The 16,469-nt window shown below is 38.4% G+C and overlaps 1 protein-coding gene across 7 annotated transcripts in view; it reads left to right on the top strand.

The window, feature by feature from the left end:
* Window positions 1-223: 223 nt before the first annotated feature.
* LOC100674008 (histone H2B type 1-J) overlaps window positions 224-16,469 on the top strand; it is a 31,458-nt gene continuing 15,212 nt past the window's right edge. Inside the window, exons 1-4 of one of the 7 annotated variants that reach the window (XR_010321405.1) lie at window positions 224-651; window positions 6,366-6,470; window positions 7,034-7,171; window positions 8,041-13,809. Coding sequence is in view for 3 of the 7 variants with exons in the window: in XM_023541423.2 (XP_023397191.1) it covers window positions 268-648 (381 nt within the window). In the remaining 4 variants the exon portion in view is untranslated. Of the gene's footprint in view, window positions 652-6,365; window positions 6,471-7,033; window positions 13,810-15,393; window positions 15,411-16,469 lie in introns of those variants that run through there. The other 6 variants (XR_010321403.1, XR_776091.3, XM_023541423.2 and 3 more) reach the window with 6 other exon arrangements.

Here is a 16,469-nt window from a genome sequence, read left to right as displayed (position 1 = left end):
AGCACTTTTTATAACCACTGTTAGGCGCCAGAAAGAACACTTGTCATTGGTTAAGATTATAGCTCCTTCTTAACCAATGAAAATGCGGCGTTAGACATGGCTTATTCTGATTGGACAAAATTGCGTTCTGACGTCACTCAAGTAACTACCAATCACACACACAGGGCCTTAACTTTCTTTATTTGCATAAATCTTTCTATATAAAGAGGACACGCGGTCATTGTCGCCACTTCTTTTGTTTCCTGGCATCTTCCAGTTGTTACGATCATGCCTGAACCAGCCAAATCGGCGCCAGCCCCGAAGAAGGGCTCTAAGAAGGCAGTGACCAAGGCGCAGAAGAAAGACGGCAAAAAGCGAAAGCGAAGCCGCAAGGAGAGTTACTCCATCTACGTCTACAAGGTGCTGAAGCAGGTCCACCCCGACACCGGTATCTCGTCTAAGGCCATGGGCATCATGAACTCCTTCGTCAACGACATCTTCGAGCGCATCGCTGGTGAGGCCTCTCGCCTGGCGCATTACAACAAGCGCTCGACCATCACGTCCAGGGAGATCCAGACGGCCGTGCGCCTGCTGCTGCCCGGGGAGCTGGCCAAGCACGCCGTGTCCGAGGGCACCAAGGCCGTCACCAAGTACACCAGCGCCAAGTAAACAGTAAGTCTCAATCTTGACATAAACGGCTCTTTTAAGAGCCACCCACGTTCTCAATGAAAGAGCTGTTGCTTGTTTTTTTTTTTTTTTTGGCCCTTAGTGACTGCTTGCCCTTAACAGGTTCTTGGTATTGCTTGTAATTCAGGTCTTAAGAAAGATCCTTACTCAAAGGCAAGATTACTCACTCCAGTTTTGCGTAGTCTTATCTAGGGTAACCACTGGGCAGAAGTTTAGGATCGTTTCTGTTAAGACCGGGATCAAGCGGCTGACAATGGTACTTAGTCCTGACAAATCTTAGGATGTGTAGTGTAAAGTAACAATGCCCTGAGCTAATCATTGTCATTTAAGAACTTCCTCCATTTAAAATGTAGTCCGTCCACAGTTTTGTTAACCTTTAGGGTTAAGTAACGAACTGGAAGAAAGCTTTTTCTAGTTCGAAACAGGTTCATACTCTAGAGCCCTTGTCAGAATTGCTGAGTTGGACTCGCGCCAAGACATAGAGGTTGGGCGGGGAGTTTGAATTTGGCGGCTGATTGCCCGCCCTTCCTCCTCGCGTCCTGATTGGTCGACAGCATCCAGGCCCAGCGCCGCTCAGTACGCATGCGCCAGAGGGTTCCGGTTTCCGCAGCCCTCAGCCTGGCAATGGCGCTTCTGGAGTAAACAATGCCGGTTGATTCTGTTTTTCATTCTTCCCTTTAGGATTTTAGCCCTTTCGGGAATAAGATGTATTATTTTCTCGGAATTTTCCTTGAGGAGAAAGGATTTTGAATGCAATTTTCAGCCTGAGAGAGTTCAATGCTGTTTCTAATTAGGAAACTTTTGCCCTATATCCATGTAACAAAACATTACAATAGGAAACAAGACTTTGGGGGGTAGTGAAGGCATAGAAATGTGAAAGCATTTATCCGACTCTTCTGAAACTAAAATTAACCTATTTTAAAGTTTTTTTTTATTGGTGTCTTAAATCCTGTTTTCTGACCTTGCCTAGAACCACTGAGGAAAAACCAATTCCAAATGATTTATTTAGGTTGTCATAAACGAGACCCAACCACCCAAGAAATGATGATGTCTCTCTGGGTTATAATTATTAAAAATTATGTGTCTCTTAGATAATACAAAGCCAAGTTCTACGAAGGGTTTTGAACCTTCCATTATGGCTGAGTTTTGGTTTAGGTAATTTAAAATAAATTACTACCTAATGTGTCTAAAATGGATCCAAATTTAGTACAGTAGTAAAGTCTGAAACAATTCTCTGTTTTTCGATTCAAATCCTACACATCTTTCAAGGCCCACTCTAATCTTACTGGCTCCTTTAAAGTTTCTTCCCTTTTTTAAGCTGCTGCATCTAACAACTTGTCTAGCATTTGGAAGCAGCTTCCACATAATTCCTTACATGTGTCTACTTGTATTGTTCTTTGCCTGGTTTATTGTAAGTACAACTCATGTTGCCATGAAATGTACACTCATGGCATGAAAAGTAAAGAGAAAAAGAAAAAACATTATTTTCTTCTATTGTGATCCTACACTAAAGATAACTGAGACCTGTAAATAAGCACAGCATAAATGATTTTTATGTAATGACTTATTTTGTCACATGAGGCCCTGATACCAAAAAAAAAAAAAATCCAAATCCATTACCATTGAGTCCATTTCAACTCATGCCCTATAGGACAGAGTAGAACTGCCCCATGATTTCCAAGGACTGCCTGGTGGATTCGAGCTGCGGACCTTTTGGTTAGCAGCCTTAACACTCAACTATTACACCACCAGGGTTTGAGGCCCTAATGCTCTCCGTTCATTCAAATGATGAGATAATTTCCAAGCTAAACATTTTGTTGTTTATTTTTCCCCATGGAACAGGACTATGTGAGGTTCTGGTGCTTCCGTGTAAATGTAGGGGACATTTCATTGCCAAGAGAATGCTGAACAAAAGGTTTCAGCTGTTTTACGGATCCAGGGGCTGGGGAAAGGGAAAGGGTTAGCAGGGGAAGAGTACTGGGTATTGAGTCAGAGTGGAGAAAAAGTATCTCAAGGCCCCTTGATAAGATGGCCTCAGCAGAAGGGCCCAAGAGACACCTTGGCCATAGGCCTGTGCGGGGGTAGGTCTAATTGGGGAGATTCAGAACTGAAACACTCCATTCAGAAATTAAACTGAGGGTTTTACTTCTAGGCTCCTGATAACCATTAGGATTTTATTAAAGTAGCTGTTTGAAAAACAAAGCTCAGTCGTGTTTGTTATGTTGAGTGTTCTAGCAACTGGCCTCAGAAAAAGCTTCACTGAGTTGTTAAATTAGAGCCTATAGATAAACATGTTGTTTTAAATATCTTAACAAGTTCCCCAGCAAGCGCCTAGGCATTATCTTTTTTTTTCTCAGCTAAATAAGCAGCTTATTTACATTTTCCTAATTAATGGCCAGTTCTTTATCCAAAGATTCCAATTAAGTTGGCCCAGCTGCATTTATATCACTAACTTCCACATCACTAAACTTTCATGTTGAAATTGATTACACTTTTCATTTAAGAATTATTGCCTTAGTTAAAACATATCACATATGAGAGATTTGTGTTAGACTAGAAACTGAAGTAAAGGAAGTTTCACAAATTGCCACCCTTGTAAGTCTCATCTCCTTTCCTGCCATTGCTTTGATGTGAAGTTGTTATCTGTACTCACTGTATTTGTTAAATATCTCTTTGTTTTGCCTCTAAGGCAGAGCATGCTGTTAGAACCAAACTGAATGCATGCTCTCCTGCACTTCATTCCTTCAATACATTTTATTTGTTTAAATATCAAATTAGAGTGTTGGCCCAGCGACTTCACGAGGACAGGACCCTGTTCCTGGTTCCCTTGGCAGTGAGAAATTGCCCCATGTCTGTTGTCTGCGGTGATATGTCTGACCCTTTCCTGTGGCAGTGGCCACTGGGAGGAAAATGTAGCAGTGGAGGAGCTGGTGCTTTTCCTGGTTTAATGTTTTACTTGTATTATTGCAGTTACATGATCAGGGACTTGACTTCTTGCATTTTGGCTTGTCCTAATTGACTCCTCCCACATCTGGAAGCTCAGCTCAGCTCTCTGTCTCCAGCTCCCTCAGCTACTGGAAAAGTAACAAAAACAGCCAAAAACTCCTGATGAGGTAGAAAGTGATTTAGTGGCTATGAAGACTCCTATAGTTATAATATTGGGTGGTATTGTACAGAGATGGATACATTTACCAACTCAATTAGAAATCCAAAGACCAGATCTAATTTTTTTGTTGAAACTTTAGAAATAAGAAATGGGATTCCAGAGTAGTGAGGAAAAAGCGGGCTGGTCAATACACTTTTCAGGGTGATTGGTTATCCAAAGGGGGAAAAAAAGTTCCTAAGTGTAAAAGGGAAAGCACTAAAACCTTTTCGAAGATGAAGCAGGAAAATGTGTTCTTAGCTGTAGGGGAGGATTTCTTAAACAAAAAACAAACACACAAACCATGAAAAAAAGAGTGTTATTATATTTCATTAAAAGAAGCACTTTCTTTCTAAGCTATTTTACAGCTTCAAGATTTCTGTGTTCTCTGTTCCTTAATTTGAGAAGGAGAAAATATGAGTTAATGTCAGTCCAGAACAAAGGAATACCAAATTTATTTTTCCTTAAAGGATAAGCAAGGAATTCTCTCTGGGGGAGCCTGTTTGTTCCTATTTGTTTTTCTGCTCGGTTGTGACCATTTTCCAGCTCCAGCGATCAGGTGTTGGCACAGTATATTCTTTCTACTAAAGCCACCTTCCTAGTGAATAGAAATCTTGTAGTTAATGGACTACATAGCCCCACACATAGGTTTAACCATAAAAAAGATACTGCTTTTCCCAAGTCTGAGAAAGTAATACCTGATCGGGACCTCAGCATGTTTAGGGAAGAACTTGGAAAAAATTATATTTTTTTACTAGCTTAATTGGCTTGTCTAGGTCATAGTTTCAAAATATAAGTTTCTACATGAAAAGTGGGATTACTGCAATTGGTCACAGGAAGAACTCAAAATACTGCATTCCTGTTCTACATTCTACTTTGGTGAGTAGCGTCTGGGGTCTTAAAAGCCTGTGAGCAGCAACCTAGGATATTCTACTGATATCACACCTTCTGGAGCAGGGAAGAATGAAGAAAACTAAAGATACAAGGGAAAGATTAGCCCAAAGGACTAAAGGACCACATCTACCATGGCCTCTACGAGAATGAGTCCAGTACAGCTAGATAGTGCCCAGCTACCACCAATGACTGCTCTGCCAGGATCACAATAGAGGGTCCTGGACAGAGCTGAAAAAAAGTGTAGAACAAAATTCTAACTCAAAAAGAAAGACCAGACTTGCTGGCCTGATAGAGACTGGAGAAACCCTGAGAGTATGGCCCTCGAACACCCTTTCAGCTCAGTAATGAAGTGACTCCTAAGGTTCACCCTTCAGCCAAAGATTGGACAGGCCCATAAAACAAAACGAGACTAAAGGGGCACACCAGCCCTGGGGCAAGGACTAGAAGGCAGGAGGGGACAGGAAAGCTGGTAATAAGGAATCCAAGGCTGAGAAGGGAGAGTGTTGACATGTCGTGGGATTGCTAACCAATGTCATAAAACAATATGTGTACTAACTGTTCAATGAGAAACGAATTTGTTCTGCAACCTTCATCTAAAGTACAATTAAAAAAAATTACATTATTGCAAAACACTTTTTCTCATTTTAACATAGAAAAGAAACTACCTTCGCATTCTCCAGTAAAAGTTTGATAGAGATTTTTTTTAACTTAAAGTAGTTAATATTTTAAGTGACTTATTTCTATATAAATATGGAAAATATCTCCAGCAGATATTTTGAATTTGTATTCAGAATGGGTTCAATTTCTTCATACTTTTCAATTTTTTTCTTCTTCTCTTCTTGTTCTTAATTCAGAATTATAAAAGTGTTAAGATGTCTTTTACTATTTTGTCTATATATGTAAAGTTATTTTTAACGTATCAGGAACTAAGACTTTTCAGAATAAAAGAGTTTTAATTATAAAATCAAAAGATGGTAGGTAAAAATTCCTTTAACTTAAATTTGAATGGGAAATATCAATATGATCTTAAATTTGTTTTTTTTTTTTAAGAAAACAAAAACTTTTCTTTTTTCCTAGAACTTTTCGCAGACTATGTTTAAAAAAAATGACAGTCCAGTCCATGAACAATGAGAATTCCCATCACCTAGATTATAGTCTCTTAATGCCTTCTCCAAAGAGAAAACATGGCAAATTGGAAATTTGGGTACATGCTATGGATAGATTTAAGAGACATAAGCAAATGCCATGTGTAGATCTCATGAGATCCTTATTTAGGCAAAATCACTGTAAAAAAAAATTTGAGGAATTTTTTTTTTTTTTTAAGGACTAGGTATTGGATGATGTTACAAATAATTTTTAAATTTTCTTAGGAGTGAAAGTTATACTTTCTTTAGGTCTGTATCTTTTAGGATGCTTCTGAAAATATTCATGATTGAAATAACGTATTTTGGATTTCTTTACAACTTCCCCATGTGGCTGCTGATAATAAACAAAATGGGCAAGATGTTGGTAGTTGTTGAAGTACGTGTGATGGGTACTTGGAAGTATATTATCGACTCGACCCCAGTGGATTTGATTTTGGTCAATATTTCCACCCCCACTCCCCTCCCAAATTTAAAAATTGAAGCTGGCCCAATTAATTAATTTCTTTTTTGATCAATAGAGGAACACACTGAGAGAAATCAAGTGTCGGTGGAGAGAAATTCTGGCAACTGTTACTATACTAAGGGAAAGACCAGAACAGAGGAAGAGCTCCTTTCATCAGTAGGTGAGTTAAGAACGCTATCTCCATCTTGTGGCCATTTAGGATAATGTAGCTAAAATATTGTTTGTTTTGGTTTATAGATTTGATTAAGCATTTCCACTCTAGGGTTTAATTATTGTATATATGAAATGGAAACCCTGCTGGTGTAGTCGTTAAGTGCTATGGCTGCTAGCCAAGAAGAAGCTGACAGTTCGAATCCGCCAGGCGCTGCTTGGAAACTCTACCGGGCAGTTCTACTCTGTCATACAGGGTTGCTGAGTTGGAATCTACTCGACAGCAGTGGGTTTGCAGTGGGTTTGGGTTTTTTGGTTTATATAAAAAATACAGTACAGTAAGCAATCTCATTTTCAACCTGGTAACCAACTGCCCAGTTCTCCCATCTACTACAAGGAACACGTTTATTAGGTTCCTGTATATCTATCTGGAGTTCTTTTTATACAAACACAATACACGTATGTGGTGTCTCTTTGTCTCCCTTAAAATCAAATGGCCAGTGGTTGAATGTTCCTCACACGATTGTGTCCCTTGCTTTTCTCACTATCTATCTTGGAACTTTTTCTTATTAGTAAATAGAGTGGCTGAAATTGGTGACCCAAGGAGAGAAACTCAACTCCAAACCTGCTTCTTTATTGGAACCCCCACCACGGCTGTAGGAAGCAGCTGAAGCATGGACCTGTCTTCGGATCTGCCCAGGAGCCAACAGGGTCAGGGCAGCTCTGGGATACCTGAATTCCTGCTTTTTTCCTGGAGTGAGGCCTCTACGCTTTGTAAGGAGAGACATTGAGATCCAAACACAGAGCATTCGTCTTATCAGTGAAGCTTTCTATGTCTTCTTGTAGTTGATCCACCCCACCCATATTTCCTATCGATACTGATGGCTTTATTTTTCTTCATAATATGTATCAAGATCCGACATGCTGTGTACTTTACCTATTCATTTGCTTATGTCTTTACCACGCAAACTTCCCCACTACAATATAAGTTCCTTGAGAGCTGGATTTTTTTTCCTTCCATCTATTTTGATCGCTGCTGTATTTTTTAGCTTTTAGAACAGTGCCTGGCACAGAGTAGGTGGGAAAATATATATATATATATATATATATATATATATATATATATGCCTGAAGAAACAAATGAATGAATATTCTGCCTTGTAGTTGCCAGCTGGGAGACTCTCAAAGAATTTCCTTTACTTCCTTTGGTGGATGGTCCAGAAAACCAGAGATAAATTGTCATCTCGTACAGCCATTGTCCTTGATATTATGGTACATAATATGGTGGAAGAAATGCTGGGTCACATGTATGTCACAGCTGATTTCAGAGGCTGATGGAGGAATGTGGCCCAATACCTGGGGCCCTTCCCTGTTTGAATAGCTCTTGGTTTCTCTACCTCTAGTCTCAACATCTTCCATCCTTCCTTACAGTCCACAGTTAAAGGCATATACCTCAAAGCTCAGTTTGATAATGTAACCCCTCTGCTCAGAGTTCTTCAAAAGATCTTCATATTCTTAATTAATCTAATTTCTAACCATTAATTTCTAACTATTCTTCTTCATCATCTACACTTTTCCAGTTTACTTTTAAAAAACCACTTCTACTTCCTGGACACCAGTACTGAAGTCACTCCTGACGTTCACCCTTCAGCCAAAGATCGGACAGGCCCACAAAATGAAACCAGAGTAAATGAGCACACCAGCCCAGGGGCAAGGATGAGAAGGTAGGAGGGGACAGGAAAGAAGGTAATAAGGAACCCAAGGTCAAGAAGGGGGGAGAGTATTGACATGTCGTGAGGTTGGCAATCAATGACAAAATAATATGTGTATTAATTGTTTAATGAGAAAATAATTTGCTCTGTAAACCTTCATCTAAAGCACAATAAAAAAAAAAAGGAAGACCCTTGCTGAGGTGGATTGACACAGTGGCTGCAACAGTGGGCTCAAACATAACAATGATTGTGAAGATGGCATAGGACTGAGCAGTGTTTTGTTTTGTTGTACATAGGGTCACTGAGAGTTCAAACCAACTCAATGGCACCTAACAACATCAACATATGTATATGTGTATGTAAGCATATGTGTGTATAACCAAAACCAAACCCTCTGCCATTGAGTCGATTCCAACTCATAGCGACTCTTTAGGACAAAGTAGAACTGCCCCATAGGGTTTCCAAGGCTGTTATCTTTACAGAGGCAGACTGCCACATCTTTCTCCTGCAGAACAGCTGGTAGATTCGAACCGCTGACCTTTTGGTTAGCAGCTGAGCACTTAACCACTGAACCAGCAGGGCTCCTGTATGAAGTATGTATATGTGTGTGTATATATAGGTATGTGTGTCTATGTGAATGTATGCACATATATTCATATATATATTATCAAGCATATAGGTGACACAGTTGCAGATACTTCTCAGATATAACCAAACACCTTGCAGGATTGGATTTCTGGGTTTGAAGGATTAGGACCATAGTCTTGTGGGACACCTCAGTCAATGGGCATAATGTAGTTCATAAAGTTATGTTCTATATCCTAGTTTGTTGAGTAGTGTCTGGGGTCTTAAAAGCTTGCGAGCAGCCCTCTAAGCTACAACTATTGATATCTACTCATCTGGAGCAAAAGAGAAAGAAGGAAAACAGAGACTTAAAGAAGAAACTAGGCTGCAGGATTAATAGTCCACAGCCTCACCTACCCCAAGACCAGAAGAATTAAACGGTGCCTGGCTACCACTACCGACCGTTCTAATCAGAGCCACAACAGATGGACCCTAATAGAGTGGGAGAAAAATGTGGAACAGAGCCTCAAATTCCTGAAAAAAAAAAAAAAAACTGACCAGACTGGTGGAGACTGGAGGACTCCCCGAAATTATTGCCCTGAGATACTCTTTAAACCTTGAACTGAAACTAAACCCTGGGGTCACCTTGTAGCTAAATAAGAGATTGGCTCACAAAACAATACATATCACACGTAAGTACTGTGCTCCTTTAAAAAATCACCTATATGAGAGCAAACAGTCAACAATTACTTTAAAAACAAAGATGAGAATATAAGGGGGCAGGGAAATTAGATTAATAGAAATGGAACAACCAGAATGGAAATAATGAGAATGTTCACACATTGTGAAGAATGTAACCAGTGTCACTGGACAACTTGTGTAGAAATTGTTGAGTGGGAACCTAAACTGCAGTGTAAACCTCCACCGAAAACACAATAAAATATTATTTGAAAAAATCACTCCTACCCTGAATGAGTGTTTCACACTCAGTTGAACAGGTTATTGTTCTTTCTTCGTAGAGAAATTCCCACTTCCATATTTGTTCCCCCTACTCTATCCCCTCTTAGATTTCATCCTTCGATGCCCATTCTTGAGTCTTTCCATCTGATAACATTGTTTTCTCTAAACGCTCAGAGCTGTCTATTTAAACCTGTTTTTTGTTTATTTGTTTGCTTATCTGCCATGTGCTATGACAGTCTGGCTCTTTTTCTCAACACCTCCATCTTCTCGAGTACAGTGATCATCATACACACTAACACATTGTCAACACCTAGAAAGTATGCTTCAGAATATAATTTGTTATCGAAAGAGTGTGAAGGAGTGGGTTTTTCTCAAGGATCAGTGCTTAAAACAAACTTTTATAGATTTCAGGAGAGAAATTGAAAAATACATTGTTTGTCTGAAACTCGCAGTTTCCACAAGGCCTCCTCTGCCCAGGCCTTGACAGTGTCTTGCACCAAGGAGGTTTGTCTTGGTATGCTTCCTGCTCAAAATGAAATGTGATTTTTCACTTGCAAAATCTAAAATTTACTGGTGTGCTCGTAAATGTTATCAATTTTATGCATATCAAATAAATTAATTTTTAGGATGGTAAGTGGGATTGTGGCTTTGTCTTTCATTCTGCTTGTCTGGTAAGAAAAAGGTTTTGGATTCAAATCCTTACAGGATTTTGATTTTGCGTTTTTGACTTCTTCCTGATGCTCGTGTCTCTCCAAAAATTGTCACCACCTAGATAAAGCCACATTTGCTTCATCTGGTAGATTCTACACCTGACCTACTAGTACTTGGATAATCTAAAGTAACTGTAACGGCATATTTTTTGTTTTATAACAATAAAACTGATCATAGGGTAGGTCAATAGTTTCAACATTATGTTTAGGCTTTCCAGCAACATTTGAATCAAATACCATTAAAAATATTTTTATTAATACACTCAATAAAAAAAGATGGTCATTTTATGTAGAAGATTGACAAATTAGGGATTGTTAAAGTCTTAATATATTTGGATTTATGTTTAAGTTAACTATGTTGCAAAGTTAATACACTATAGTTTATAGATTTGAATTCTAAAATTTGTTTTGTTCTGATTAAAAATAATACACACATGGTACTGAGTCATGATGGCCTGAGAAATGTTAACCATTTAAAATTTAATGCTCTTGCTTATTTTTCAGGGTTTTTTTTTTTTTTTTTTCTCTATCATGGGTATTGGAAACCCTGGTGGCGTAGTGGTTAAGTGCTACGGCTGCTAACCAAACGTTTGGCAGTTCGCGTCCACCAGGCGCTCCTTGGAAACTGGGGGGCAGTTCTACTCTGTTCTATAGGGTCGCTATGAGTCGGAATCGACTCGACGGCACTGGGTTTGGTTTTTTGGTTTATCACGAATATAAACTCTGAGTATTTTTATATGTTTTCTGTTGGGCCTATGTGTTTATTTCTGGCATATGAGTGGAGTGGAATTGACATTTTGTAAGGTGGCCACATGTTTTAGTAAACCCTGACAAATAGTTTTCCAAAATGGCTAAATTGATTTAAACTCTTGTGAGCAATATACAACAATATTGTTTCAAATCCTTATCTTGTCATTTGTTTTGCCCTTCGGGGAGGATGTGTAATGATATCTCACTTTTAATTTTCAAATCTCTGATGAGTAGTGATGTATACTTTTTCACACGCTTACTGGACATCATTTAGTGGAAGATGCTGTTTATGTCGTTGCATTTTTACTGAGTTTTAAGGGTCTTTTCCATGTGCATATTTCCATATGGACATATCATTAACCCAAAACAATTTATTGAAAAGACAATTCTTTGTCCACTGCACCTTTGTCATAAATTAGGGGTCTATACATGTTTGGGTCTACTTCTGGGTGCTGTACTCTGTTCCTTTCACTTTCATTTTGCCTATTCTTGGATTAACACCAATCAACCTTATTACTATAGCTTAAGATAAGGATCGATAGTATAAATCCTCCAACCTGGTTCTTCTTTATGGTTGCCTCTGCATTTTCACATAAGTTTTAGGATTGGGAGGAAATGCTTCCTAACTAAGTGATTGACAAACTATGGCCCACAGGCCAAATCTGGTCCAACGTCTGATTTTGAAAATGAAGTTACTGGGTCACAGCCACACCCATTGATTTACATATTATCTATCACTACTTTTCCACTACAGTAACAGAACTGAGTCACTGTGACAGAGACCGAATGGTCTGTAAAGCTTTGGCTCTTTGGCCTCTTACAGAAAACATTTGCCAACCTCTGTCCAAACTCATTTTATGAGGTAGCATTATTTTGTCACTAAAAACCAGACAAAAACAGTACAAACAAAACTACTGAACAATATCTCCCATGAGCATAGGTGCAAAAATTCTAAACAAAATTTTAGAAAATCAAATTCAACGATATATTAAAAGAATGGTACATCATGATCAAGTGTTCCTGGCTTATCCCAAAAATTCAGGGTTTGTTTAACATTTGAAAATCAGTCAGTGTAATAAACCATATTAACAAACTAAAAAAAAACCTATACAATCATAGATGCAGAAAAAACACTTGACAAAGTCCAATATCAATTCTTGATAAAAAAAAGAACTATGAAAAACCCACAACTAACACCATATTTTAAAAACAGGAAAGATTGAGTGTTTTACCCCTAGATCATGAAAAAGTCTTTTATGTCTACTCTCAGCACATGTATTCAATAGTGTACTGATATTCTAGCCAGTACAATCAGGCAATAAATAAATAAATAAAAATCCTGCAGATTGCAAAAGATACACTAACTTTATTCTCAGATGATAGAACATGTCACAGAAAGTCATGCACGAGAATGTGTATCCATAACAGCTTCCAACAGTAAACAATCCATGTGCATCAACAGTAGAAAGACAATTAAATAGAACTACAACTGTTAACCAAAAGGCTGGCAGTTCAAATCCACCAGGTGCTCCTTGGAAACTCTATGGGGCAGTTCTAATCTGTGCTATAGGGTCGCTGGGAGTTGGAATCAACTCGACGGCAAAGGGTTTGGTTTTAGTTTTTTAAACAATGGAATTCTATAAAGCAAAGAAAATGAATAATTCTACATAAGTAAATCTCAGTTTAGCAAAAGAAGTCAGCTTGCATGTAATTTTTTTTCAATAATATTTTATTGTGTTTTAAGTGAAAGTTTATACAGCAAATTAGGTTCCCCTTTAACAATTTTTATACACATTGTTTTGTGCCATTTGATACAGTTTTTACAATTGTCAGCATTCTCATTATTTCCATTCTACTGTTTCCATTGATCTAGCTTCCCTTCCCCTCCTTGCCTTCTCATCTTTGCTTTTGGGTAACTGTTGACCTTTTGACCTCATATAGTTAATTGTTTAAGGGAGCGCATTACTCATGGGTGATAAAACCAATTTATTATTTGGCTGAAAGGTGACCTGCAGAAATACCTTCAATTCCAAGTTCAAAGCTTCTCTTAGGGCTGTAGTCTCAGGGGTTTCTCTAGCCTCTACTAGTCCAGTAGGTCTGGTCTTTTTTAGGGATTTAAGTTTTGCTCTACATTTTTCTCTCATTCTATCTAGGACCTCCTGTTATGTCCCTGGTCAGGACTGTCAGTAGTGGCAGCCAGGCACCACCTTGCATATAATTCTTAATGTGTAACTCTTAAGTGTATGAAATTGAAAAAAAGGCAAAACTAATCTGTAGTGATACAAGTCAGGATAGTTGTTACATTTGGGGATGAGGAAGCTAGAGAGGGTAGGGGATTGTGGGACCAAAGGTTTCTGGTAGACTATAACGGTCTAAGTCTTTTTCTAGGTAATATGCAATAATGGTGTCACTTTGTCATGACTCATCCATCAGTGTAATTGTGATAGTGTAATATTCTTGATGTAAATTACATGTGGCTAGAAACAGATGTAAAGACCTCTTTCAGTAGTGAATATAATGTCTCTCAGCTTCCCAAGTACAGAGATTTTGTCTTGTTTACTACTGTATCTCCAATGCCCAGACCACGAAAGATTCCCAAAATAAATATTGTTTGATGAAATAAGCTAGAGCTTGACATCTTTTCTGTGTGATAGCTAGCGATTTATGTAGGTAATCTTGGACATGGTAAATTCTAAATAATCACCCCAATTTGAGCAGGTTTCTTTCTGTTCTAAATCTGGGTTCCATCATTTGCCAAATAAAGCTGCTTGAATTAAAAGAGGGTCTTTAATACCCCTTTTAGCTCTACCATCTAATTATTACATAATAAACTCAGAGCTGAAGTATTGCCTTAGTTATCTATTGCTGCTATAATAGAAATACCACAAAGTGGGTGGCTTTAACAAACAAAAATTTATTTTCTCACAGTTATGAGGCTAAAAGTCTGAATTCTGGGCACCGGTTCTGGGGAAGTAGTTTCAGTTTTTCTTCATAGGTTCTTTTATCTCCAGTAGCATCAGTCTTTCTCCATTTCTGCTAGCTTGCTTCTGTACTTAATCTTTTTTTTATATCTCAAAAATGATTGGCCTAAAACACACCCTACCCTGATATGGCCTCATTAACACAACAAAGAAAATCCTATTACCAAATGGGATTACATCCACAAGTATAAGGATTAGGATTTACAAAACATAATTTTGGGGGACACAATTTAATCCATTACAAGTATAAAATGCCATGACTCCTCACTAATTTGATAAAAGATCAATAATAAATACCAACATACACTGGAGCCCCTCCTTAAAACAGGCACAATTTGGACATTTATTTTTGTCACTGTGATGCTGTGAGGCTAGGGTTAATATACTTGAGTTTTAAAAAGACTGTCACCCATTCATCCAGAGAACAGAATTAATGGAGCTGGATTTGAACATGGGTAAATCCGAATTGAAATTCTCTGTTCTAGACTTCCACTGTCCAATTCTGTAGCCACAAATGGATATTGAGTCCTTCCCTCATTATGGTTGAGATTTGCTGTAAGTATAAAATGTACAGTTGATTTCAAAGATTTAGTATAAAAAATGTAAAATATCTCTTCAATAATTCATAAAATGTAGTATCTGCTGAAATTATAATATTCTGGATATGTTGTGTTAAGTGAAATGTATTATTAAAATCCATTTCCTTTGTGTTTTATTTTTCTTAAAAGGCTACTATAAAATTTAAAATTGCGTAGTTGTCGCGTTACATTTGAATAACATAATGCTGTTCAGAGCACCTTGCTAGTTAGGAGTTTGCGGGATGAGGGGTTGAGAAAAGTTTATACCAATTCTATGACCTCAGAAAGATGAATTACCTCACATATGATGGAATTCCTCAGAACAATTAGTAGCTGTTTGTCCTGGGCTTCACGGGAACAGTCAAGGTCTCTCCGCTTTGTTAGCCACAGCAGAGTAAAACGTGAATAGGGCAGATGAAGACAGGAGATTCTACTCACTAATGAAGTGTACCCTCCCAGGGCAAACTCTCAGACCCATGTTCAGGGATGGCTCCAACTCTCTGAAGACGCCAACCAGATCGTTCAGATTTCCTTCTTCCAGGACAGCTGAAAGCTCTCTGAGCAGATGAAAAGCTTTCTGTCAGGTTCCATCACCAAGGAGGCAAGGCGCCGGAGACAGAAACTGTGTCCATGTATCATTAAAAAAATAAATAAATAATAATTTTTAAAATTTTTTAGACTCCTCAAAATGGTCAATGCTTTCCAGAGTTCAGCCATGGATGCTGGAGAGGAGAAACACACAGCAGGGAAGGTTATGCCATCACAAAAGGCTGCGTGCCCCTTTGCAGTCCGGGATTCTTTCATTTCTTTTTTAGATGGTTTGGTGCCTATAATGTGGTAGGACAGGAGCCTGATGCTTACACCAAAGTACAGGAGGTAAAAAAGCTAACAGGTGACTACAAGTCAAAGGATTCATATCCTTTGAGTGAAGGCAGGATATATCTTCCTTTTTTAAAAAACAAACAAACAAACCTGCTTAGAAAAAGGGCCAGTTATGTGTATTATAAACAGACTAGCCTGTAGTATTATTAAACAATGGGGGAAATTTGAGCTGGCCTGGGAATTGGATAATATCGAAGAATTATTACTAATTATTCTAGGTATAATCATACATAATGTTCTGATCCATTAGAGACACAGTACAAATATCCCAAAGAATAACAGGAAGTAAGGGTTTTCTTTATTCACAAAATATTGATAACTATTTGAAGCTGGGTGACTGGCACACAGGGACTTACAGATTCTTTAAACTCTTCTTTCTACTTTTGTGTATGTTGGATATTTTCATCATAGAAAATTAAACGCAATGATAAGGCACCACACAACCAACAAAATGACCAACATTGCAAAGAATGGTAACACAATGTGAAGGTGAGGTTTTGGGCCAATGGAGAAACTCATTCGTTGCTGGTGGGATGTAAGCTGATGGAAACACTTTAGAAAAAAAATGGCATCTTTTTACTAAAAGTAAGCACACCCAGCAGAAATGTGTACATGTATACATCAGAAGAGAAGCCTTGGTGGCTCAGTGATTAAAGTGCTCAGGTGCTAATCAAAAGGTTGGTGGTTCAAGCCCACCAGCTGCTCCATGGGAGAATGATGTGGCAGTCTTATTTTGTAACGATTTACAGCCTTGGACCCTATGGGGCAGTTCTACTCTGTCCTACAGGGTTGCTACGAGTCAGAATCAACTTGATGGGAGTGGGTTTGAGTATTGTTATGGATTGAATTGTGTCCCCCCAATGTGTGTCAAC

This window comes from Loxodonta africana, chromosome 1 (genome assembly GCF_030014295.1).
Source record: "Loxodonta africana isolate mLoxAfr1 chromosome 1, mLoxAfr1.hap2, whole genome shotgun sequence".
Classification (NCBI taxonomy): Eukaryota; Metazoa; Chordata; class Mammalia; order Proboscidea; family Elephantidae; genus Loxodonta; species Loxodonta africana.
Note: the sequence above shows the minus strand (reverse complement) of the source record. Positions and strands in the feature narration are given on the sequence as shown.